This window comes from Engystomops pustulosus, chromosome 8 (assembly GCF_040894005.1).
Source record: "Engystomops pustulosus chromosome 8, aEngPut4.maternal, whole genome shotgun sequence".
In the NCBI taxonomy this organism is placed as follows: domain Eukaryota; kingdom Metazoa; phylum Chordata; class Amphibia; order Anura; family Leptodactylidae; genus Engystomops; species Engystomops pustulosus.
The window spans coordinates 21,208,833-21,234,510 of record NC_092418.1 but is presented as its reverse complement, the minus strand read 5'-3'; the positions used below and the strand labels follow the sequence as shown (position 1 = coordinate 21,234,510).

Here is a 25,678-nt window from a genome sequence, read left to right as displayed (position 1 = left end):
TATTACTGTTGTATAGTGCACTATAAGGCCATACGGGCTGATGTAGGATCTTCAACAAAATGGCTACCTGGATGATAAACAGGGCGTGTGTAATGTTCTGACTATTTCTCAATCAAACCCTGACATTTAGTTACACGTCCATTGCCGCCATCACCAAAGGTTAAGGAATCGGAAAGAAGCATCCATTTCCCTTGAACGTCACCGATGTGCCGGGAATATAAGACACATCCAGACTTATTAAGGAGCCCTGAATTGTGGGGAATGACCTACGTAATGTTCCTCCAGTCCAGACAGGACTGACAGTGTGACATATGAGGAACACTAATGACTGTGCAACACATCTCCCTGCGGAGTCTCCTACCGCATCACTTACATTCGCTCCTCATTCAACCTCTTTTTTTTTTTTTTTGCATTTTTCCTCTCGAAATCACATAACTGTGGTTCCTTTTCCTCAGCTTCTACCCCTTTTCCCATCTCCTCTCCCTCCCTCTTCTTGTTGCCTTCCCCCCTCTTCTCTTTCCTCCTCCTCCTCCTCCTCTTCCCCCCTCCCTGTTCACAACCCAGCATAGGAAAAGCAGCCAGGAAAGAGAGGAGAGAGCGAGAGAGCGGCCTGTCTGTGTACTGGTGTGAGGCCCCTCATGTCTGGCCAAAGAGAGCTGGAGCCTAAAATCCCTCCTCAGGGTACCCCTACCCACCAGCCGGGGGGGAACCCCAACCCGCTTACATAGACGGTGAGTGACCACTGCAAAGCCATTGCATGAAGAGGTATCCAGGAGAAAAAAAGAAAGACAGCAATTAATATCCAGCACCCCAAAAAGAAGAAGGATCTTCGGGAAATTGCTTGCATCCCTTGTATCTGACTGCATCGACTCATTCCGGGAATATTGGAATATTTTCGGATGAAAGATGGAGCCCCCTCACCCAGCCTGGATGGAATATAATATATATTTTTTTCTCCCTCGGGGTTGACAATACTGAGTGAGCTGATCCGAAATATTTCCAGGAGGAAGGAAGACGAAGATGATGATCCACCGCAGGCTCCACGGTCTCTTCTGGTGTGTCTTTGCTACATATTAATGTATGGACTGCATTGCCTTACTCTGGTGTGGTCCGTCTGCATCTGGAGATATCTGCTTTCCTAAATGACTGTATTTAGCTGCCGGAACAGGGAGACAGGAGAGGCTACTTTGCATGGAGGCGCAAGTGAGTGCTGCCTCAGGCAGGCTGGAAGCTGTCAAAACCCTTCTGTTAGTCTGTAGCTGAAGGTTAGGAGGGGGCGGTAGTGTTAGTGGTGGTGGTGGAGTGAGGTGGAAAGAGAAAAAAAAAAAAAAGTCCCAGGAAAACTATATATCGACAATATGGCTTCCCCTGTGAACCAGCAGCTGCTGCATCATACGGAGGTGAGATGTGATGGCAGTGGGGACAGTACTAGTGTAACTGTGAAAATTAACAGACAGCACCATCAAGCACCTTCAAGACGGTGCAAATACAGCATATCATCCAGCTGCAGCTCGGGGGAGTCTGGAGTGAAGAAGGGTGGAGGAGCTGGGGGCGTCCGAAGACAAAAGAAGCTCCCTCAGCTATTTGAAAGGTCTACATCCAACTGGTGGAACCCAAAATTTGATTCAAGTAACCTAGAGGAAGCCTGTGTGGAGAGATGCTTCCCACAGACTCAGCGCAGGTTTCGCTATGCTCTACTGTACCTCTCCGTGTCAGGGCTCCTGTGGAGCATCTACTTTGGGGTCCATATGAAAGACAAACTTATTGGCTACCTTGTACCAACTCTGTGCTTCCTTGTGGTGTGCCTAGGCTTTTTCTTCTTTACCTTCACCAAATCTTATGCTCGGCATTGCACGGTCATCTCTTTACTAGTCACATTGCTGGTCTTTTCCTTGACCTTGGCCTCTCAGTTCCAAGTTTTGACCCCTAAATCTGTCCACGATGACTTATCAAACCTTACTTCCCTTTCTACGACCACTTCAATGTCTTGCATGTCCCAAGTTGGCAGTTTCTCTATTTGTGTGGAGGTTTTGCTTCTTCTCTACTCAGTCATGCACTTGCCCTTGTACCTCAGTGCCTGCCTTGGGATCGTTTACTCTATACTTTTCGAGACATTTGGATACCACTTTCGTGATGAAGGGTGTTTCGCTCCTTTGGCTGATAGGATGGCTCATTGGGAACTACTCAGCAAAGCACTACTGCACGTCTGTATTCACGCTATAGGAGTACATCTCTTCATAATGTCTGAGGTCCGATCACGAAGCACTTTCTTGAAGGTTGGCCAGTCCATCATGCATGGCAAAGATCTGGAAGTGGAGAAGGCCCTCAAAGAAAGAATGATTCATTCTGTCATGCCAAGAATTATTGCCGATGACTTGATGAAGCAGGGGGATGATGAGAGTGAGAACTCAGTAAAACGCCATTCGGCGTCAAGCCCAAAAAGTCGCAAAAAGAAGTCGTCTATCCAAAAGACACCAATTGTCTTTAGGCCCTTCAAGATGCAGAGAATAGAACAAGTAAGCATACTATTCGCCGATATTGTGGGATTCACTAAGATGAGCGCCAACAAGTCTGCTCATGCCCTGGTGGGACTTCTCAATGACTTGTTTGGCCGCTTCGATCGGCTTTGTGAGGAGACAGGATGTGAGAAGATCAGCACCTTGGGCGATTGCTACTACTGTGTGGCAGGATGCCCTGAACCAAGGGCAGACCATGCCTACTGCTGCATTGAGATGGGCCTTGGGATGATTGCAGCCATTGAGCAGTTCTGCCAGGAAAAGAAAGAGATGGTCAACATGCGTGTGGGTGTACACACCGGTACAGTACTATGTGGAATCCTTGGCATGCGAAGGTTTAAGTTTGATGTGTGGTCGAATGACGTCAACTTAGCCAATCTTATGGAGCAGCTCGGAGTTGCGGGCAAAGTGCACATTTCAGAAAAAACTGCAAAATATCTGGATGACCGCTATGTGATGGAAGACAGTTTGGTGGTGGAACGTGTTGGACAGATTGTGGCAGCCGATCAGCTGAAAGGTAAGGCCTACTCATTTCATGGCATGTACCCTTAGGCCCATATCCTAATCTTAGTCTCAGAAACAATAACTTTATTTACAGCAATGTAATTCTAGAGCAAATCTGACATCGTCTCACCTGCCATCTAACTGTGAGGAAGCCAAAGCTGCCATAATGATAATTGAATTACTAAGGATTAGATTTTATGGTTTAGATCTTAGACAAACTTCCTGTAGCGTGTTGATAAATTTTCCCTTTGAACACTGAGACTTTTGAGTGTTGCGTTCATAATTTGCCACGAGGAGGTCACCGAGGATTAGATGTCTATCGAGAGCTCCCTGTCCTCTTCATTTGCATTCATTAGATATTATGTAATACGCGGCACTATCTAATCCCATCCTGATAATCCGGAGATCATGATAGATTACTGTAGAATGAAGCAAAGCGTGTGTAATCATGTCTCGATAATCAGTGTGTGCGGTAATCATTGTACACACTCAAAAAAATGTATCCATAGATACTATCCCCAAACTCCGACAAGTATAGGATGGGGCTACATGTAAAGTCATTAGTGGTTCAAGGCTAGGAGCAGTAACCTGAACTTTTTCATATCCACTACTAGACATCAAGGCCCATGATCCATCACTAAACCAATGATGACATCATAGAGGCATGGTGGCTGCCATATATACAGTTCCAGACTACCTTTACTAGACTTTTTCCATTGATTTCAATTGCTTTTGTTCAAGTGGTGGCCTTAGGACCTGGGTTTAGGACTTATTAACTGGGGTTACCCCCACATTCAATTGTTTTGACACCCTTCCCTCCCACCAGTGCCCCATGGTTCCTCAGAGTCTACTAACACCTTTGGTGGCACTGATCAAGTGGTCATCATGTCTGAGAAGGTCTTGTAGGTAGGATTGTGACTGTCACTCATATCCAAATTTAGGAGATTACACCATATGGATTAAAGCAGTAAGTAATTAAAGCAGCCCCTTAAGCCACAGTATACAGATTACACAGATGAATGAGATCACTATACATTGTGTACTAATCCGGCTTCCTGATCTATAGCTAGACGTTGTCTATATCTCATGATGTTACTTGATATTATTATATAGAATCTGAGTTATCAGTGATTCTGCCTGTAATCTACACGAGAGATTCTGTACATTATAGATGACTAGATTGCTGCTGATCCATAATCCACTGATGTATAGAACAAAGTGATAGAAGGTCTTAGTAGATGGGTGGTGAATCCTTCACATGCATGCTGAAAGTGGCACATGTGAATGTTCCTGGCATTGGTGGGTGGTAGGGACTTCAGGTGGGTGGTGAGGAGGGGAGGTTGTGGATCCCTTGTGCCGCTGAGTCACATCCAGAGTGCAGCTGCAATGACTGCTCTTCTCCTGCCACTGTCATCAGATACATGGGGGACATTCTTCTACCCCTAGAGGTATTCTGTATTACTAGTATGGCGTTTCTATGGCTGGTGCTGTTCTAAGAGTTACTGTACTGAGGATTCCAAGGCTGGCACTGTACTGTGGGTTCAATGACTGGGATTATTCTGACGGTTCCATCACTGGCACTATTCTGAGGGTTACCTGGCTGGCACTTTTTGGAGAGTTCCATGGCTGGCACTGTACTGAGGGTTCCATGGCGGGCACTGTTCCAAAGATTCCATGGTGGGCAGTGTTCTGAGGGTTCCATGGTGGGTATTGTTCTGAGGGTTCCATGGTGGGTATTGTTCTGAGGGTTCCATGGTGGGTATTGTTCTGAGGGTTCCACGGTGGGCACTGTTCCGAGGGTTCCATGTCCGGCACTGTTCTGAGGGTTCCATGGTGGGCATTGTTCTGAGGGTTCCATGGTGGGCACTGTTCCGAGGCATCCATGGCAGGCATTGTTCTGAGGGTTCCACAGTGGGCACTGTTCCAAGAGTTCCTTGGTGGGCATAGTTCTGAGCGTTCCACAGTAGCCACTGTTCTGAGGGTTCCATGGTGGGCACTGTTCCGAGGGTTTCACAGCAAGCGTTGTTCTGAGGGTTCCACAGTGGGCACTGTTCCAAGGGTTCCATGGTGGGCATTGTTTTGAGAGGTCTATGGCAGGCACTGTTCCAAAGGTTCCATGGTGGGCATTGTTCAGAGGGTTCCACTGTGGACACTGTTCCAAAGGTCATCAACACATAACAATCAAGCTCCTTTTACCATAGTGTGTACACCGGTCTAATGTCACGGGCTCCCATTAACCGTGATCAGCAATCAATTCCAACTGTGCAATCCAAATACTTTCCAAATACACCGGGTGTTCAGCATCTCAGCGAAGCCAGGAATCTGTAGTGTGGACTTTTACTCTGGACTTAAGCATATTGAGACGGGAATTGGTGATGTATATATATATATATGCCATTTATGTCCGTTGTCATCCAAGATCGATATAAAGAAAGTATTTGGATTGCACAGTTGGTCTCAGTATTATTTGAAATTGATTACTGTTCCAAAGGTTCCATGGTGGGCATTGTTTCGAGAGGTCTATGGCAGGCACTGTCCTATGGCAGGCACTGTCCTATGGTGGGCACTGTCCTATGGGTTCCACGGTGGACACTGTTCCAAGGATTCCAAAGTGGGCATTGTTCCAAGGGTTCCATGGCGGGCATTGTTCCAAGGGTTCCATGGTGGGCATTGTTCTAAGGGTTCCATGGTGGGCATTGTACCGAGGGGTCTGTGGCGGGCACTGTTTTGTTCCATGAGAGGCACTGCTCCCAAGGTTCTATAGCTGGAACGGTTATAAGAGTCCTGGGGTTGGCAATGTTCTTAAGTATTCTGAGGCTGGCACTGTATAGAGTGTTCAATGCTTGGCACTGTTAAATGGCTCCTGTGGCTCTGCCACTGTTAAAGTTGTGTGGCAGGCACTATCTTAGGTGGTTACTATGGCTGGCACAGTCATGAAGGACTTGTAGCTGGAGATGAGGCATAACTGGAGGGGTCCAGTAGCACTCCCATACTAGGGAGGAATCAGACCTGAGTGTTCGGATTTGAACCTATAACCCAAGGCCTATGAAGCAACAAGTAACCACTGTGCCTGTGGCTTCCTTTGTAGATATCAGACAATGACAACATTGAATAAAGTAACGTTAACCCTGAAAAAAGTGTCATAAAATTTCCAGTTACACAAGAGAAGCGTGTGAACTTATACCCAGGCAGATCTATGGAGAATGTCATTGCACCATTTCGTATGGGAATTTATTGCAAAATGCAGCCCATAAAGGTTTGTGGAGGCCCTAGGAAATGTTATAACAAAGTGGCATGTAATGCTCACATAATAATGCCATACAGTGCTCACATAATAATGCCATACAGTGCTCACATAATAATGCCATACAGTGCTCACATAATACTGACCTCATATTACCTCTGTACAGTGTTCTCATAATAATGCCAGAGTGCTCACATAATACTATATACAGTGCCCTCAAATTACCTCTATACAGTTTTCTGATAATAATGCCACAGTGTGCACATAATACTGCTAAGCAGTGCTCAAATAATACTTCCATACAGTGCTCTCATAATATCTCTTTAGAGTTTTCTCATAATAATGCCATACAGTGCTCACATAATACTGCTATATAGTGCCCTCATAATGGGGCACATTTACTTACCCGGTCCTGTCGCGATACCCGATCCGGACGGTCCAACGAAGATAAAGTCCGTGTGCCCGAGATCCTGCATGTGTCGCTTCCCGGCTGAGGTCCGCTGGAGTTCACCTTCTTCTTCCTGGTGTATGCGAGTGTATGTATTTATTTAGGGCACACAGATTACGCAGCGCTGCACAGAGTTTTGCCAAATCAGTCCCTATCCCCAATGGGGCTCACAATCTATTCACCCTACAAGTATTTTTTTGTAGTGTGGGAGGAAACAGGAGGATCCAGAGTAAACCCACGCAAACACAGAGAGAACATACAAACTCTTTGCAGATGTTGACCCTGGGACTTGAACCCAGGTCCCCAGCGCTGCAAGGCTGTAATGCTAACCACTATGCCACTGTGTTGCCCAACACTTATAACACTTCTATATAGTGTACAGAGCAAGATGATTACTTAACTAGGTTTATAGTAGGGTGCTAGTAGCCTACACTAGAAGGTGAACGCCCCTTTGCTGTTCGCTTACCGTATTTGGTCAGACAACGTCTTTTCCAGTGTGGACGAAGCCTTATTATGTAATAACATGTGCACTGCCCATTTATTAATGATAAAAGCATAAAATATTCTTCTGTCTAGTCTAAAAAAATATACAGCAACTTAGCACCTCGAAATATAACAGTGCTGCTCATGATGTGTCATCTCACTTATTATCATCCACTTACTTGTGGTTATACCGCAAACATTATTATAATCTGGCCTGGGAGTATACCATAAGTGTTATTATAGGATTTTAAGGAAAAATCTTTCTAAACTGTAGAACAAAATTCATATGAGAAGTAATGAAATCTATGGGTCTATGTATTGTAAGTAACACTGTATTGTGGTAATATATGGGTATTTATATGGCGGTATTGTACGGAGTGGTCACTATTATACTATATTTTGCGCAGGAGCCATTGATTACCGTAGATATAGATGATAAGGAGCTGCTCTACTCATTTATTGCCACTTATCTAGGGCTACACTTGTGAAGATCCAACTAGTTAACTTTTTGCGTCTCATCATCAGTTATTTACAGGGTAACGGTATTAAAGTTTTGACAAAACCGCAGACTGTGGTAGGTACAGGCCCTGGAAAGCTGTTTTATCAAATCTTAGGAAAAAAAAAGTTACAAAAAATAAAGAGTAAATTTTCCAATACACAGGGGTGTATGTATGCCCTCACACTGCTGTGCTCTCGGCTATCCAGGATGAACTGCTCTATAGCCCCTCCTCTTGGTCTTAGTGACTGCTGTAGTTTCTATGGTTCAATATCTTTATTGGAAAGAACATAAACAACAAGCTTTCATTCAGAGCAGAGGGAAGAAGCTTTGGAGCTGCTCAATGCAGAGAACTAAGTCCACAGCAGTGTGAGTGAGAAAACTGCAGACAGTATTAGGTATCGGCCCTGGAGAAATGCTTTATCAAAAAGGTTAAAAAAAAATTGATTCATAATCCTGATTTCAAGTCCTCACACTGCTGTGGCCTTAGCTCACTGCATTAAACAGCCTCTGCACCTTTAGTTTTAGTGACTGATGTAGTTGTTAACCAAAAGCCAGCTACAGCTTTTTGTCAGAGCAGAGGGAAGCAACCAAGGAGCAACTCAGTGCACAGAGCTCAGTGCACAGAAGTGTGAGGACACACCCACAGAAACCACAGAAATCCATCTTGTCCCCAATTATCAAGGTTATGATTAAACATCTCTCCAGGGTCATTACTAGATTCTGGCCTCCGCCTGTATGGCCGCTGTAGAGCCCCTCACCCATCTGTATTGCAGGTGTCCAGATTCCTTCTCTCTTGTGTACGGAATGTTTGTTCCTCTGGTTCCTGGGATTTTCCACACTTGATTGTATCTTCAATGAAGACCGGAGTAATAGGAGGAGGAATTTCATGTCCACAAATAGTCTAATTTTATAATATTTGGCGCTTATTCCGCTTTTTGCCCCTATTTTTGGCTAAGTGTTATCACAACACGGAAATGATTTCCATAATTGCTGCGGAGTTTAGACAACACATTGCAGGCAGCGGCATCGTGAACAAATAAGGTTATAACCACCGCGACTGTATACACAACACGTGACGCTTCAAAATCCACCTCAAGTGATGTCGGAGGAGAAACCGCATCCAAGACATTGACCCCGCGCCGAACTTACAAACAAACTTTTATCTTCCCTTCTGTGTTTTACATTGTTTTAGTACATCTTATAATGGAGGCGGCTCAGGAATTATTCTAGTATTCCCCATAAGATAACAAGTCTGGGCACTGTTCCGAGGGTTCCATGGTGGGCACTGTTCCAAGGGTTCTATGGTGGGAATTGTTCTGAGGGTTCTATGTCGGGCACTGTTCTGAGGGTTCCATGGTGGGCACTGTTCCAAGGGTTCCATGGTGGGCATTGTTCTGAGTGTTCCATGGTAGGCATTGTTCTGAGGGTTTCACGGTAGGCATTGTTCTGAGGGTTCCATGGTAGGCATTGTTCTGAGGGTTCCATGGTAGGCATTGTTCTGAGGGTTCTACAGTGGGCACTGTTCCAAGGGTTCCATGGTGGGCATTGTTCTGAGGGTTCCATGGCGGGCATTGTTCTGAGGGTTCTATGGTAGGCATTGTTCTGAGGGTTCCATGGTAGGCACTGTTCCGAGGGTTTCATGGTGGGCATTGTTCTGAGGGTTCCATGTCAGGCACTGTTCTGAGGGTTCCATGGTAGGCATTGTTCTGAGGGTTCCATGGTGGGCATTGTTCTGAGGGTTCTATGGTGGGCACTGTTCTGAGGGTTCCATGGTGGGCATTTTTCTGAGGGATCCATGGTGGGCACTGTTCTGAGGGTTACATGTCGGGCACTGTTCTGAGGGTTCCATGGTAGGCATTGTTCTGAGGGTTCCATGGTAGGCATTGTTCTGAGGGTTCCATGGTGGGCATTGTTCTGAGGGTTCCATGGTGGGCACTGTTCTGAGGGTTCCATGGTGGGCATTGTCCTGAGGGTTCCATGGTGGGCACTGTTCTGAGGGTTCCATGGTGGGCACTGTTCTGAGGGTTCCATGGTGGGCACTGTTCTGAGGGTTCCATGGTGGGCACTGTTCTGAGGGATCCATGGTGGGCACTGTTCTGAGGGTTCCATGGTGGGCACTGTTCTGAGGGTTCCACGGTGGGCATTGTTCTGAGGGATCCATGGTGGGCACTGTTCTGATGGTTCCATGGTGGGCACTGTTCTGAGGGTTCCATGGTGGGCATTGTTCTGAGGGATCCATGGTGGGCATTGTTCTGAGAGCTCCATGGTGGGCATTGTTCTGAGGGTTCCATGTCGGGCACTGTTCTGAGAGCTCCATCGTGGGCATTGTTCTGAGGGTTCCATGGTGGGCACTGTTCTGAGGGTTCCACGGTGGGCATTGTTCTGAGGGATCCATGGTGGTCATTGTTCTGAGGGTTCCATGGTCTGTACTGTTCTGAGGGATCCACAGTGGACATTGACCGCGCGCCAAACTCAAAAACTAACTTTTATCCTCCCTTCTGTGTTGTACATTGTTTTAGTACATCTTATCATGGAGACGGCTCATACTCCTGACAGGAATTATTCTAGTATTCCCCATAAGGTAACAAGTCTGGAGAATCTTTAGCGATATTGTGCTGTTCCTCTGTTATTCCCACTGGAAATATATGGATGCTGTGAAAAATGGGGTAGGTAGTCGTGGCCTACTCCTGAGCACATGGATGTGTAGTGTATTCGCAATGTGATACTTACATGAGGCCATCGGGGAAGCACAATACTCTCAGGCTTTGTGTACTCTGACACCCTGTTGCCCAATGTCATAATGTGAATACAGGTTTTATCTATTCCTGGCACAACATGTCTGTTATCTACCCCCGCGGCTGTCACGTGAGATTAAAGGGTCAGTTCACCTTTGATGAACCTATAGGCCTTTGTATTGTCCTCTAAAGAGATACAGAAAGTCTTTGTATGTTCCTGGCCGGATGGGTTACGCTCCAGCCTCTCTGCTGTGTTTGTGTTGTGGTTTGGAGGATCAGACGTGATCTCTGTTATTCCTGTACACATGGGGAGACAGGGTCAGCGGAAGGCTCTACGGATCGCTATATACCCTGACTGTACGGTATACAGCAGCTCTCTGCTATCAGATCCATTCATTGCCCTGGTCCTGCACAGAATGATGGTTACCTATCATACAATAGACAAATAACTGTGCCATATGTTGTACAACTATAAGTGACCTACAGTACAGTGCAGAAATAACACTGCCATATGGTGCAGAACTACAAGTGCCATATAATATGGTGCAGAAATATAAACACTACACATTCAGGTTGCAGAAATAACAGTGTCATATAGTGAATATAAGCGCTAAAAAGTATAGAGCAGAAATATCAGTGCCATATGGAGCAAAAATATAAGCGCCATACAGTATGAAGCATCAATATAAGTGCCATATAGTGCATATAAGTGTCATATAGTATGTAGCAGAAATAAGAGACTGATATGGAGCAGAAATACATGTGCCCTACAGTATGAAGCATCAATATAAGTACCATATAGTGCATATAAGCGTCATATAGTACATAGCAGAAATAAGAGTGTCACATGGAGCAGAAATATATGCGCCGTACAGTATGAAGCTGAAATAATAGTGCCATATAGTGCATATAAGCGTCATATAGTATGTAGCAGAAATAATAGTGTCATATGGAGCAAAAATATAAGAGCCGAAGCAGTATGAAGCAGAAATAATAGTGCCATATAGTGCATATAAGCATCATACAGTATGAAGCAGAAATAAGAGTGTCATATGGAGCATAAATATAAGAGCCAAAGCAGTATGAAGCACAAATATAAGTGCCTTATAGTGCATATAAGTGTCTTATAGTATGTAGCAGAAATAAGAGACTCATATGGAGCACAAATATATGTGCGATACAGTATGAAGCAGACATAATAGTGCCATATAGTGCATATAAGCGTCATACAGTATGTAGCAGAAATAAGAGACTCATATGAGACAATGGGGCAAATTTACTTACCCGGTCCATTCGCGTTCCAGCGGCGGCTTCTCCGCTCTGGATTCGGGTCCGGCCGGGATTTAATAAGGTAGTTCTTCCGCCGTCCACCAGGTGGCGCTGCTGCGCTGAAAGTAAACTCATCGCGCCGGAATGCACCGAGCTGGACCAGGTGAAGGTAAGCGGTCCTTATGCGACACATTTTCGGTTTTTAAATGCGGCGGTTTTTCCGAATACGTCGGGTTTTCGCTCGGCCACGCCCCCCCGATTTCCGTCGCGCGCATGCCAGCGCCGATGCGCCACAATCCGATCGCGTGCGCCAAAATCCCGGGGCAATTTAAGTACAAGCGGCGCAAAACGGAAATATTCGGGTAACACGTCGGGAAAACGCGAATCGGGCCCTTAATAAATGACCCCCAATATGTTAATATATGTTGATTTTTTTTTATTTTTGGGGAAACATGCTAGTTTTTATAAGCGCCATGCAGAAATACCAATTCAAACAGATAGCATTGACATATATCGTATAAATACACACTGCATTGTTGAAATAATACCAACATACAGGGCTACATTTACTTACCTGTCCAGTCGCGATCCCCACTGTGCTTTGTCCGACGTGGATTCGGAGCTGCCGCGATTCACTAAGATCGTGCGTCGAATTTCCTGCATGTGTTGCTTCCCCGCTGAGGTCCGCCGGAGTTCACCTTCTTCCCGGTGCATGTAAGTGCTTGGCTTGCGACACAAATTGCTTTTTAAATTCCGCGGTTTATCCGAATCAGTTGGGTTGTCCGAAGTCCACACCCCCGATTTGTGACGCATGCAAGCCAGCGCCGATGTGCCACAAACTGATCGCGGAATCAGGGCAAAACGGAAAGGAATCGCAAAACCCGACGAAAATGCGGCGTTTCAGACCCTTAGTAAATGTGACCCATATTGACCAAATACCAACTTTACAGAATTTAATAAATGTTCTATAAATTTATTTTGAGGGGACTGGTGGTCCTACGTCTGTAAGTTCAACTGCAGCCTCCCTTTCAGTAGGGGGGGGGGCTATAAATCCTCAAAGTCACTTGCCCCTATGGCCAGTCCTGCGCTCAGGATAATCCATCCACTATAGTAGTAGTATATAGCACATACCATGGATGTCTGGTTATAGTGTGACATCACTGACCATCTAGACAGGAAAGTTTCTTAAAAACCTACCAAATCTATCACTGAGGGAGATGTGGGAGGCCTCATGACTGACAGACAACTCTTACGGTGTCCCATATAGTCCCCTTATAATGTAGTCGTACAATATGGCGTAAGGCGCTATAGCGTTACTAATAAGAAATTATTCTGATTGGTTGCTTGGTGCAACTTCACCACTTATTTTGATAAATCCCTCACAATGCACATGATTTGTGACTTCTTGAAGCCCCTGGAGTCATGAATTGCCCGTCTTATCTCCCCGGCTGATAACCTCGTACATATTAACAGCGCACAATCTTGTATGTTTAAGATAATGATATTGTCTTCTACGGAAAGGTAAATTCCAAGACACGGATCAGTAAACTTGTAGTCACTGTATAATGTACATAACACAATAGAACAAGGGGATGGGGGGAGATCTGGGTCACCCACCTTAAACGAAAACTCCACATTGTTACATCCCATAGTTACAGTATAAATATAATACACAGTGTGGGCGATAACATATAAAAATTCTCGGGCAATGTGGCACCTAAGTAGTACATTCTGGGTGATATAATAGCTGTTACATTATATAATAATAATAATAATATATAACACAATATAAGACACTGTTCTATCATGGCAACCAATTAGAGCTCAGCTTAATTTTACCATCACAGTATATAAAATTAAGGAATCTGTGTTTTTTTTTAAATATAATTTTATGTATGAATAACAAGGAAAATTCACTTTGCTTCTTAATATTAACAGTGTACATATTTGTATTCTTAGAGTTGGATAGATATAATAGATAGATATGAGATAGATATCAGGGACGTAACTTAATGGGGTGCAGAAGGTGCGGTCGCAACTGGGCACAAGAGGTTAAGGGGGCCCATAAGTTTTCACTTTCCCATATGAAAAAACTAGTACTATAACCATACACTAGGGCAGTGATGGCGAACCTTTTGGAGACAGAGTGCCCAAACTACAACCAAAATCCACTTATTTTCCCATGAAGTGCCAACATGGCATTTTAAGCAGTAACTTATTGATACCTGTTCTTCCACATCTTTCAACTGTATGGCCCCCCTGAGGCAACAAATACAGTTGAAAGAAGGAGAGCAAATTGAGACTCTTGTTGTAGCTTCTATCCAGGATCTCTCTGTAGAGGAAAAATGGTTAGTCCAGCAGGATGACCTTCAAAGACATTGCAGTTCTGTTAACACCTTCTCACTTTTCCCGCAGTTCCTAACAGCCAAAATAGTGCTGAGAGCAGCATCTCTTAAGTTGCCTGGGACTTGGTGGATTTGGTGAACTGTCCTGGGGTGATGGTCTGAGTGCCCACAGAAATGGCTCCGAGTGCCACCTCTGGCACCCGTGCCATAGGTTCGCCACCACTGCACTAGGGCCTGATAGAGGTCTCTCCTCTCATGGAGGATCAGACCTCCTCTTGTCCTGCGGCTCTCCTGACTGTTTAGAGATCCTGAGTGTTGAGCAGTTTATCTTCGGCTGCTCCTTGGCTCTGGGCCGCAGCTCAGGGCTGCACCTTACAGGGTGGTGTCTCTACATAGATCCTCCGCTGTCTGTGATCTTTATGTCTGGGATATTATGAAAGCTGAAGTGCTGCCAGTTATAGATCTATTAGCCCAAGTGCTTCCGTAACACCGGTGGTGTGAAGTGCCGCCAGTGCCCGCGCCCTCTTACATCACTATCTCAGCACCAGGTAGTCTGATCCTGCACATCTTTATGATATGAAGCCTCTACAGATCATTGTATAGCGGGGAACTGCTTAACTTGCAATTCCCTTACGTTGTATTCAGAGCTAAGTGCACAGCAGTGTGAGGACACGCTCCCCCAGTACACTTGGGGAAGCTACAATCCTCAAGAATAAAATCATAATTCATAGTCCTGTTGCTTATAACAACATGAACAAATGTTTGACTTATTTCGGGTCTGGTACCTCTTCAATTGCACTGCAGTTATGTCCTCACACTGCTGTGCTTTTATCTCTTTGCATTAAGCCTCCTGCAGATATTACTGAGAGAAAGGGCTATGGAGCAGCTCAATGCAGAGAGCTAATAGCACAGCTGTGTCAGAACATAACTGAAGTGCATTCGGAGAAGCTACAATCCTGGAATATAGATTCTTATTTCACAGTCCTGCTGCTACTAATAACATACACAAAGTTCTGATCACACATCTCTTTACCTTTGCATGTTCAAAATTGCTGAGCGATGTCCTGCCCTGATGTCACCACAAGCACCGGATGACCGGAGTCTTTAGTAAACTGTTTATTACCTTCAGATTTTCCCTGTTGTGACCCTGAAACTTTTTGCCTTGGCCTGAAAGACAAAATACCAGAGTCAAGATACTGTGCTGTATTATAAGACGTCATCTCTAGCTGAGTGGGGGAAGCCATAAGTTGGGATGTGACCTGTGTGACTACTATGGTTCACCCTTTAGGTTTTGGTTTATTAGAACTGTTCCTTTAAGAGATCATTGATGCCACATGATGTACTACAGTGCACACCATCCTGGTTTTGCTTTACTGCATCACCAAGTGCACTCAATGTCTCTATAAAGTGCTTCAAATCCTGAAGAGGCCACTGTGGAAACGGGTAAAGTTCAATTATTTTCTTTGTAACAATTATGTAAACACTTGTCAATCTTTAAAAATTCGGCTTGCTTTAAATATCCAGTGTACCCAATTATAACTCAACTGGGATACCCTTACCACTAACATAAACCAATTTGTCTCAGCATAACTAATTTCATGAATGAACACAGTGACTGCACCAGCAGCAGAATAGTGCGTGCAGCTCTGGAGTATAATACCGGATGTAACTCAGGATCAGTACAGGATAAGTAATGTCATGTATGTACACAGTGACTGCACCAGCAGCAGAATAGTGAGTGCAGCTCTGGAGTATAATACAGGATGTAACTCCGGATCAGTACAGGATAAGTAATGTCATGTATGTACACAGTGACTGCACCAGCAGCAGAATAGTGAGAGCAGCTCTGGAGTATAATACAGGATGTAACTCAGGATCAGTACATGATAAGTAATGTCATGTATGTACACAGTGACTGCACCAGCAGCAGAATAGTGAGGGCAGCTCTGGAGTATAATACAGGATGTAACTCAGGATCAGTACAGGATAAGTAATGTCATGTATGTACACAGTGACTGCACCAGCAGCAGAATAGTGAGTGCAGCTCTGGGGTATAATACAGGATGTAACTCAGGATCAGTACATGATAAGTAATGTCATGTATGTACACAGTGACTGCACCAGCAGCAGTATAGTGAGGGCAGCTCTGGAGTATAATACAGGATGTAACTCAGGATCAGTACAGGATAAGTAATGTCATGTATGTACACAGTGACTGCACCAGCAGCAGAATAGTGAGTGCAGCTCTGGAGTATAATACAGGATGTAACTCAGGATCAGTACATGATAAGTAATGTCATGTATGTACACAGTGACTGCACCAGCAGCAGTATAGTGAGGGCAGCTCTGGAGTATAATACAGGATGTAACTCAGGATCAGTACAGGATAAGTAATGTCATGTATGTACACAGTGACTGCACCAGCAGCAGAATAGTGAGTGCAGCTCTGGGGTATAATACAGGATGTAACTCAGGATCAGTACAGGATAAGTAATGTCATGTATGTACACAGTGACTGCACCAGCAGCAGAATAGTGCGTGCAATCTCATTCTGCTGTGTGTTACTGAAGGGTGTGGTTGTGTGCTGCTGAGCTCCTGCACCACCTGGTGGAAGATCAATCCACCCAGGCCTGCTCTCTCCTCCCCAGGGAGGGAGTGGGTTTTCTGGGATGAGTGAACCAGGCAAATCCCGGGCTTCTGCCTCTCGGACTAGGCCGGCGGGGGGCAGGAAAAGCCAGATACCGGCCAACATGGAGGGGGTGAGAAGATCTGCCCGAACCCAAGGACGCAGCGATGTGACCTCGGCTGCCACCCCCAAGACCCAGGGAAGCCGCAAGGTCTCCGGTTCACAGAAGATCAAGGCAAGTAACATCAGCCTGAGTGCTCCTCCTGGAAAGCTGAGTGACTGTGCGGGAAAGTTGGGTGGTTCAGCTGGAAAGCTGGGTGCTCACGGAGGTGTGCAAAAAGCATGGGGACATCTAAAGGCCCGGGAGTCTGCTACCATCTATGGCTCCCGGATTGCTGAGCACCTCCGTGAGTACGAGGAAGCTGGCAAGGCGCTGAATAGGCTCCAGGAGGAGATACGTGAGACCTTGGCCCTAGCGGGGGTGGCTACACAGAAGAAAAAGTCTGATCTTCTTAACACCATTGACAGACTTAAAGCCGAGGTCACCGCTCTGCAGGAAAAACGACGGTTGATCCGGGAGCACAGCGGTCCGTTCAGGGAAAAGTTGGAGAACGACGCAAGATTTGATGACATGCGCCAGGAGCAGCTGAGAAAGCTGAAGGGGCTTCAGATCCAGGCGGATGAAGGCGATGGCGATGATGAGGAGGATGAGGAAGACCTGCCGTGTCCGTCTGGTGGCCTGCACCAACACCAGCAGGCCTCGCACGACAGGCTGCCTGCAGAGCAAGCGCCATTACCATCAGGCTGCGGCTCTGCCAACCTGGAGGAGGAAAGTGATGACAGCGGCCAGGGAGGGGCGCTAATGGCTCAGATCCGTCAGCTTGAGTCCCCAGTTCACCTCCAGAACTTCTCCTTCGGCGATGATATGCCAGATGACGACCTAAAGAGAAAGAAGAGAGCCAGGAAGACCAAGGCGTCTCAGGAGGTGAATCTGGTGTTTCGTCCCCTCCCTGTTCCCTCCGGGCGGGCAGCAGTGCCAGCCTGTCGTGTAGGCCCCGTTACCCAGCCCAGCACGAATCCTGCAGTGGACTCGGTGCAAGGGTGCGGGGAGATTGCAAAGCCACGTTCCATCATGGCGCAGAGCACCAGCCTTGTTTGTAGTAGCAAGGATGGTGCAGGGAAGGCATCGGCCGAAAGGCCGGACAGTGAGGGCGATCCAGCAGGTCCTGGTACTGTGCGCTGCCCCCCAGTGGGAGGGGGGGGTGGCCCGGTGCCAGGGGCAGTGGCGGTGGCTCCTGTGGCCCCTAGCGCTGTGGCTGCATCTAGCTCCGGTGGGCAGCGGCAGTGTGATGGGGCTGCTGGGGCTTGTGGTGCGGCGCCTCCCAAGCGTCCTGTGCAGCCTGTGGGAAAGGGCGCAGGAAAAGTTTTATTTTGTATCGGTGCATCTGACCCTGGAGATGACCATAAGAGACTGTCCGGAGTCAATAAGGACAAGCGGCCTCTTTCATCCAGCGAGCAGCGATGCTCAAACCTTAGAAAAACTGTGGGACAACAAGGGGTTAATGCCAATGAGGCAGAGGGCACAAGTAAGATCGGGGTTGGAGCTGCCTCTTCTCAGGCTGTATCAGCTATGGAGGTGGCTCTACCCCCAGTGCCCAGTGACGCCGAGGCAACCCCAGGTCCTCCTGGCCCAGCTGGTGTGAGTGATGCAAGGAAGCGAGGCAGTGATGCAAGGAAGCGAGGCAGTAATGTACATAGTGTGGTGAATGTGGGGGTGGTGAATGGTGCTGAGGGGGGTGATCCTGTTGTGCGTGCTGGACCTTCTGCACCCCCAGTGGTGGCCGCTCCTATAAGGAGCTATGCGAGTGTCACCGCTGGGGCAAGTGGGGTTAACTCCTTGTCTCCTGACTCTGGGAATAGCGTTTTGCAAAGGCGTCTTCTGGAGGCTCTCAGGAGAGGGGAAAAGTCAATCACTGTAGAGGGGAGAGAGGTTGATCTGTCCTTCTGGACAGACAGGCATGGCCTGGCAGCCTTCCAAGAGAAAAGGGGGGGAGAGACTGTATGGTCTTTACCCACAACCGGGCCCGGAGCTGCCCGTAGGAATGTGGTTCGTCTTCGCTGGAGGGGCAGTGACGCATGCCCACCCAGGTCAAGGGTGGTGGAGCTCCTCCTGAAGATGAACTTCAGGGCTAGTGACATCTTTGCCCTGATACATCCTTATGGCACTCCGGAGTTCGATGTCAGCTTTGTTCGGCCGGAGGGCTTAGAGCTCTTCTGGTCGAATTATGAGCTGGCAAAGAACGAGCCCGCATGGCGAGACTTTGCTGTGCAAGCAGTGTCTCGCCAAAACACAGTCAAGAAGGTGACCGTTTTGACCCGTAACGAGTCACTTTCTTGCATGGACATCATGACTTGGCTCAGTCGTTATGGTGAGGTTGTACAGGTACCGCAGAAAAACCGCGATGAATTTGGCATTTGGTCTGGGGCCTGGACCTTCATGATGAAGTTGAAGTGTTCAGGCGGCACAGTCGCCCACATTCCTTCTTCAGCCTTTCTTGGGCGGGACAGAATCCTGATTTTCTACCAGGGGCAGCCGAAGGTCTGTCACAGGTGCGGTGACCCCACACACTTTAGCGCCAGCTGCCAAGTGCAGAAGTGCGCTTTGTGTGGTGGGCTAGGTCATCTCGCTGCATCCTGTAAGGACATTAGGTGTAACCTGTGTGGTGAGCTCGGTCACCCTTTCAGCCGTTGTCCTCGCTCCTTTGCCAATGCGGTTGTGACCCCAGTGGAGGAGAGCCATGAGGTTGCTTCTGCTGGGGAGGGTACCAGCAGAGGTGGAGGAGCTGAGGGGCCTGTGAAGAAAAGTAAGAATAAGTCACCTTCTCAGTTGAGGCGGCTTGAGGCCAGACAAAAAGGGAGAGAACTGGGGAAGCCTCAGGTTCCTGGGGTGACCCTTGGTCCTTCCTCAGAGGCTGGTCATGCTACTGAGGCCCTGAGGGATGATGAGTTGGATGAGGAGGTCAGGAGGATGGAGCGCGAGAAAGGTGCCATGTCCTCCACGTCCTCCCATTATGAGAGTATGGATGAGGATAACAGGATTTGGCTAGAAAATAAGCGCAAGCAGAAAAAGAAAAAGCGCGGCGTATCTAAGGTACCTAAGGAAGGGAAAACTTCCTCCCCTCTGGTTGAGCTTTCCAACCAGTTCCTCACCCTCGATGAGATCGCCTCCTCGGAAGGAGAGGCTGAGGGTGGGGTTCTGGAGGTGGCGGCGGAGCAGCCTGCAGGGGGCGCCGAGTCTCTATCCTCTGGGGAAGCCGGGTCCTCAGAGTGGGAGACTGACTCAGAGTCAGGAGACAAGGACGAAGGAGAGGGTGGTCCGGGTGGGTCCTTGGGGGCCAGTAATAACATGGACACCTCGATTTCGTTAAAGAGAAGTTGCCCCAATTCTGAAGGGAAAAGGGAAAAGGGATCATCCTCAGAGGAGAGTAGAGGGAAGGGAGGTAGTAAGAAAAAAGCCGTCTAACTCAATCACTCATGATGGCGGCACCCACTCCGTTGACACTGGCGTCCATTAATGTCGCCAGCATTAAGTCTGATGCGGCTAGATTTGCGGCCTTTGATTTTCTCGGCCGTGTTGAAGCCGACATTTTATTTTTGCAGGAGACCAGGCTGCCAGATTTGGCGGCCGTGTTTAAAGCTAAGAGGGAATGGAGACACGGGCCTTCCTATTGGTCTCTTGCGGCCGAGCCGTATAGCGGAGTGGCGGTCCTTTTTACCGCACCGGTAGAATGCCGACGAGTTATTGAGTTAGAAATGGGGAGGTGCCTGATCCTGGATGTCCTCATGAAGGGACAAGAACTTCGTCTTATTAACATCTATGGTCCCCAGTCCAAGTGGGACAGGAAGTGTCTCTTTATGAGGATCAAGCCCTACCTTTTTACAAGTCGGCAGGTGGTCTTTGGAGGGGACTTCAATGCTGTCACGAGGTCCCAAGATAGGGGAGGTTCCAGAGACAAGCTGACTTATGATAGCGTCGCTCTTAATAGCATAGCCAGTGAAGCTCGCCTGGTGGATGTCCACATCCGGCACACCCCAGGCCACGCGGGGTTCACCTATTATAGGGGTAGCTGCAGGTCTAGAATAGACAGGTTTTATTTAAAGGAGGAAGCCATCTCTTCAGCAGTGTCCGTTGTTGAGGTGGAGTTCTCCGACCACTGTTTAATTTTGTTTTCTCTGAATGTTACAGAGACCCCCCGGATGGGAAGAGGCTACTGGAAGCTCAATTCGTCTCTCCTGGAGGAAGCAGAGATCAGACAATCCTTTGAGGACTTTCTTCAGAGCCAGGTACCATTGCTGGGCTTTTGTAGCAGTAAGTCAGAGTGGTGGGAGATGCTCAAGAAAAGGGTGGCGAGATTCTTCCGCCAGCTCTCGAGCCTCAGGAGCCTGGACAGGTACCGCCTGTATCAGGGCCTGAGGAGGAAACTCGAGCATCTCGTCTCGACTGGAGGTAGTCGTGAGGACATCTCCAGAGTGAAATCCTTGCTGAAGAGGTGTCAGTACGATAGACACGCATCTTTGGTTTTTGAGAGGGATTACGGGAAATACCGCTCGCCCGACCCTTACAGAAACTGCAAGATGTCAGTGAATGGTAAAGTTGTCACAGGACTGGTTGACAGTACGGGATCCCTGAAAAGGTCCAGATCAGGGATTCTGGAGGTCGTCAGATCCTTCTACTCGCACCTCTTGGGCAGGAAGGATCTAGATCGGGATGTGATGTCGGCTTTCCTGGCTGAAACTGTCCCTGAGCCAGGAGTAGACCCCTCTCTTGATGTTTTGACAGAGATGATTAGGGAAGAGGAAGTCAGCCGGGCGATTGAAGGGCTCGCCCTCAAGAAATCGCCGGGTCCGGATGGCTTAACATCCGAGTTTTATAAGACCTTTAAGGACGCCTTGGTTCCCCTCTTGACTGAGGTATTCAATGAGTGTCTTTCCTCGGGCGCTCTGCCGAAGTCAATGAGGAGGTCTGCCCTGATCATCCTGTCAAAGGGTAAGGACCGATCTCGTATTGAGAACTGGCGTCCCATAGCGCTTCTCAATACGGACAGAAAGGTTTTGGCAAAGGTGCTGTTTAATCGGCTGGTGCAGTTTGCACCCCGGCTCCTTTCGGGGACCCAGCACTGCTCTGTTCCAGGCCGCAGTACATTTAGTGCTGTGCTTTGTGTCCGGGAGGCAGTGGAGCAGGGCAGGGCTGGTAACTGGAAGGGGTACTTGCTGTCCTTGGATCAGGCAAAAGCGTTTGATCGGGTTGACCACGAGTACCTCTGGTCTGTCCTTCTGAGGTATGGCCTGCCGGGTGGGTTTGTCAATTGGCTGAAAGTTTTGTACGCAGGGGCAGAGAGTTTCCCGCTTGTGAACGGTTGGATTGGCCGCTCTTTTGAGGTTGGGTCTGGTGTTCGCCAGGGTTGTCCTCTGAGCCCACTACTGTACGTGTTCGCGATTGACCCATTCCTTAGGAGGGTTGATCGTGGGCCGTTGGTGGGAGTCGGGATGGACCGGGCAGCACCGGAAGCCACTCTAAGGGTGGTAGCGTATGCCGATGACGTCACTGTTTTTGTGTCCTCGAGAGGGGAGGCGCAATGGGTGATGTCAGAAGTTGACCGCTACTCAGAGGCTTCTGGGTCCAAGATCAACCGGGATAAGTGTGAGAGTCTCTGGCTGGGAGAGGGAGGTCCAGGCTTTGATCTCCCGGACACTCTTCCAGGGCCCCAAGACTCTGCCAATGTTCTCGGCATCGAATTTGGCCAGGGGGATTACCCCATGCAAAACTGGGACGGCAGGCTTAAGATCGCCGCTCAGAGGGTGGACCAGTGGAAGGGTTGGTCTTTGACCCTCAGAGAAAGGGTTAATCTGATCAAAACTTACCTGCTCCCATTGCTGATATATCTGGGCAGTGTGTGCATGTTGCCAGAACCCCTCTGGACTCGGGTCTACAGTCTGTTCTTCCAGCTGTTATGGGGGAATAGGCTGAACCTTATCAAGAGGGAGGTTACTTACCGCACGAGGAGACAAGGAGGGTTGTGTATGGTCAACCCTGTGGTGTTCCTAGTGAATACCTTTCTTAAGATCAATGTTGCAAACCTCTGGAAAGAGAGGGCTCCTCCGTGGGTATACTCCTGCAGGGGATGGTTTCGGCCTTTCTTCCAGGAATGGGAGACAGGAGGACAAGTGAAGGATCTCCGTACACCGCATGGGCATCTTCCGGCTTACGCTACCCCGGTTCTGAAGGTGATTCGCCGGTGGGGTCTGGGAATGTGGGAGATCAGGACCATGTCGAGGAAACTCCTTGACAAGAGGGTTCTGTGGACCCATTTCCAGAAGCCTCTGGCCCTCAGGGATTGCCCAAGTCGGGATCTGGGGGTGGGTTTGAGTTTATTGAATTCTATCCGGATCCCCTTGAAGTTTTGGGACTTGACTTGGCGCTGCTTCCATGGAAAGCTGTGTGTGAGGGACAATCTGAAGTGTAGGAGCTCTGAGGAAAGGGGTTGTCCCCGGGAGGAGTGCGGTGGCCTGCTGGAGTGCATGGACTACTTCCTGCTTCAGTGCCCCTTTAACACAGAGGTGTACAACCGGGTGGGCGTTTCCATCCATTGGCCCGGGTTGGCCGGTCTCTCCTATGCGGAGTGGGCCTATGGAGCATTCAGAGGTCTGGGTGGCCGGGACCGCTGCACGTTATTCCTAGTCAGTCTAGTGGTCAGGTACCACACGTGGAACGCACAGTGTTTAGTGTCGACGCAGCGTAAAATCCTCCCGGTGGATGAGGTGGTTAGGAACATTCTGGGTGACCTGGTGAAGGTGCGCTCTCTGGAGTATGAGAGGCTGGGCACGGGGAGGGCCTCTCTCCTTTGGAGGGGGTTCTCCTTTAGTGTCCCTTAGTCTGTCATCTCCGCTCCTGGTGTTGGGCTGATGCTGACACTGTAGATTTTTGTTTTGTATCTGAGGTTATAGAGATGTAGGGGCTTGCAGGCGCCGAACCTGGGCTTTATGTGGTTTTGATATATGTTGGTATGTTTAATGTGTTTGTATCTTGTGTTATATGTAGTTATAGTTCTTGTGTGTATATAGGTTGGTTGGTTTTGGGGTTTTGGTGTTAGGGTGTTAGGTTGGGAGGGGGGTGGACGGGACTTGGACTATACGATCCTGGGCACTGGTCTGGACTATATAGCGTGAACTTTGGACGTTAGACCAGTGTCTGGGGGGGGGAGGGTGATGGGCGTGGGATTTAGTTAGTTATATTTATTGTTATTTAATGTTAATGTTATTTCCGTTATATTCATTGTTATTTCTGTGTTTATTGTTTATTTATTTATGTGTATTTTGCTGTGTATTTCGATATAAAAAAAAAAAAAAAAAAAAAAAAATTAGGTGGTGGGACTGGGTGAAGGTTTTGTTTGTTTTCATGCTGAGTGTGTGGTGTGTGTGTGGCTGGGCCAGGAGGTTTTGTAAGTTTATTTTCGTTTATATTTGTTCTTTTGTAATTCTTTTGCCAGAAGTTATGGCTTTATTTATGTTTATTATTGTTATGTTTTTCACTTTTATATAAAATAAAAGATTTACAGGATGTAACTCAGGATCAGTACATGATAAGTAATGTCATGTATGTACACAGTGACTGCACCAGCAGCAGAATAGTGAGTGCAGCTCTGGAGTATAATACAGGATGTAACTCAGGATCAGTACAGGATAAGTAATGTCATGTATGTACACAGTGACTGCACCAGCAGCAGAATAGTGAGTGCAGCTCTGGAGTATAATACAGGATGTAACTCAGGATCAGTACAGGAGAAGTAATGTCATGTATGTACACAGTGACTGCACCAGCAGCAGGATAGTGAGTGCAGCTCTGGGGTATAATACAGGATGTAACTCAGGATCAGTACAGGATAAGTAATGTCATGTACCGTATGTATACAGTGACTGCACCAGCAGCAGAATAGTGCGTGCATTCTCATTCTGCTGTGAGCTACTGACGGGTGTGTTGCTGCTGAGCTCCTGCACCACCTGGAGCAAACCCAATCCACCCAGGCCTGCTCTCTCCTCCCCAGGGAGGGAGTGGGTTACTGGGATGAGTGAAGCTGGAAAGTCCCAGGCTCCTGTCTCCCGGACCAGGCCGGCGGGGGGCAGGAGAAGCCAGTTACCGGCCAAAGAAGAAGGGGTGAGAAGATCTGCCCGGAGCCAAGGACGCAGCGATGTGACCTCAGCTGCCACCCCCAAGACCCAGGGAAGCCGCAAGGTCTCCGGAACACAGAAGATCAAGGCAAGTAACATCAGCCTAAGTGCTCCTCCTGGAAAGCTGGGTGTCTGTGCGGGAAAGCTGGGTGGTTCAGCTGAAAAGCTGGGTGCTCACGGAGGTGTACAAAAAGCATGGGGTGATCTTAAGGCCCGGGAGTCTGCTACCATCTATGGCTCCCGGATTGCTGAGCACCTCCGTGAGTACGAGGAAGCTGGAAAAGCGCTGAGGAGGCTCCAGGAGGAGATAAGGGAGACCTTGGCCCTAGCGGGGGTGGCTACTAAGAAGAAGAAGTCTGATCTTCTTACCACCATAGACAGACTAAAAGCCGAGGTCACCGCTCTGTAGGAAAAGCGACATCTAATCCGCGAGCACAGCGGTCCGTTTCGTGAAAAGCTAGAAAATGACGCCAGATTTGATGACATGCGCCAGGAGCAGCTGAAAAAGCAGAAGGGGCTTGAGATCCAGGCAGATGAAGGCGATGATGAGGAGGATGAGGAAGACCTGCCGTGTCCGACTGGCGGCCTGCACCAACACCAGCAGGCCTCGCACGACAGGCTGCCTGCAGAGCAAGCGCCATTACCATCAGGCTGCGGCTCTGCCAACCTGGAGGAGGAAAGTGATGACAGCGGCCAGGGAGGGGCGCTAATGGCTCAAAAACGTCAACTCGAGTCCCCAGTTCACCTCCAGAACTTCTCCTTCGGCGATGATATGCCAGATGA

At 48.0% G+C, this 25,678-nt stretch overlaps 1 protein-coding gene and 2 long non-coding RNA genes across 3 annotated transcripts in view; 1 reads left to right on the top strand and 2 right to left on the bottom strand.

Moving 5' to 3' along the window:
• Positions 1-15,127, bottom strand: part of LOC140074885 (uncharacterized) — a 56,686-nt gene extending 41,559 nt beyond the window's left edge. Inside the window, exon 1 of the long non-coding RNA XR_011849305.1 lies at positions 15,077-15,127. This is a non-coding gene — a long non-coding RNA (uncharacterized lncRNA). The remainder of the gene's footprint in view (positions 1-15,076) is intronic.
• The window catches only part of ADCY9 (adenylate cyclase 9), a 72,519-nt gene continuing 47,299 nt past the window's right edge, over positions 459-25,678 (top strand). Inside the window, exon 1 of the mRNA XM_072120162.1 lies at positions 459-3,033. Within this exon, the coding sequence (XP_071976263.1) occupies positions 1,359-3,033 (1,675 nt within the window). The 5' untranslated portion in view covers positions 459-1,358. The remainder of the gene's footprint in view (positions 3,034-25,678) is intronic.
• Positions 15,142-25,678, bottom strand: part of LOC140074884 (uncharacterized) — a 65,547-nt gene continuing 55,010 nt past the window's right edge. Inside the window, exon 3 of the long non-coding RNA XR_011849304.1 lies at positions 15,142-15,210. This is a non-coding gene — a long non-coding RNA (uncharacterized lncRNA). The remainder of the gene's footprint in view (positions 15,211-25,678) is intronic.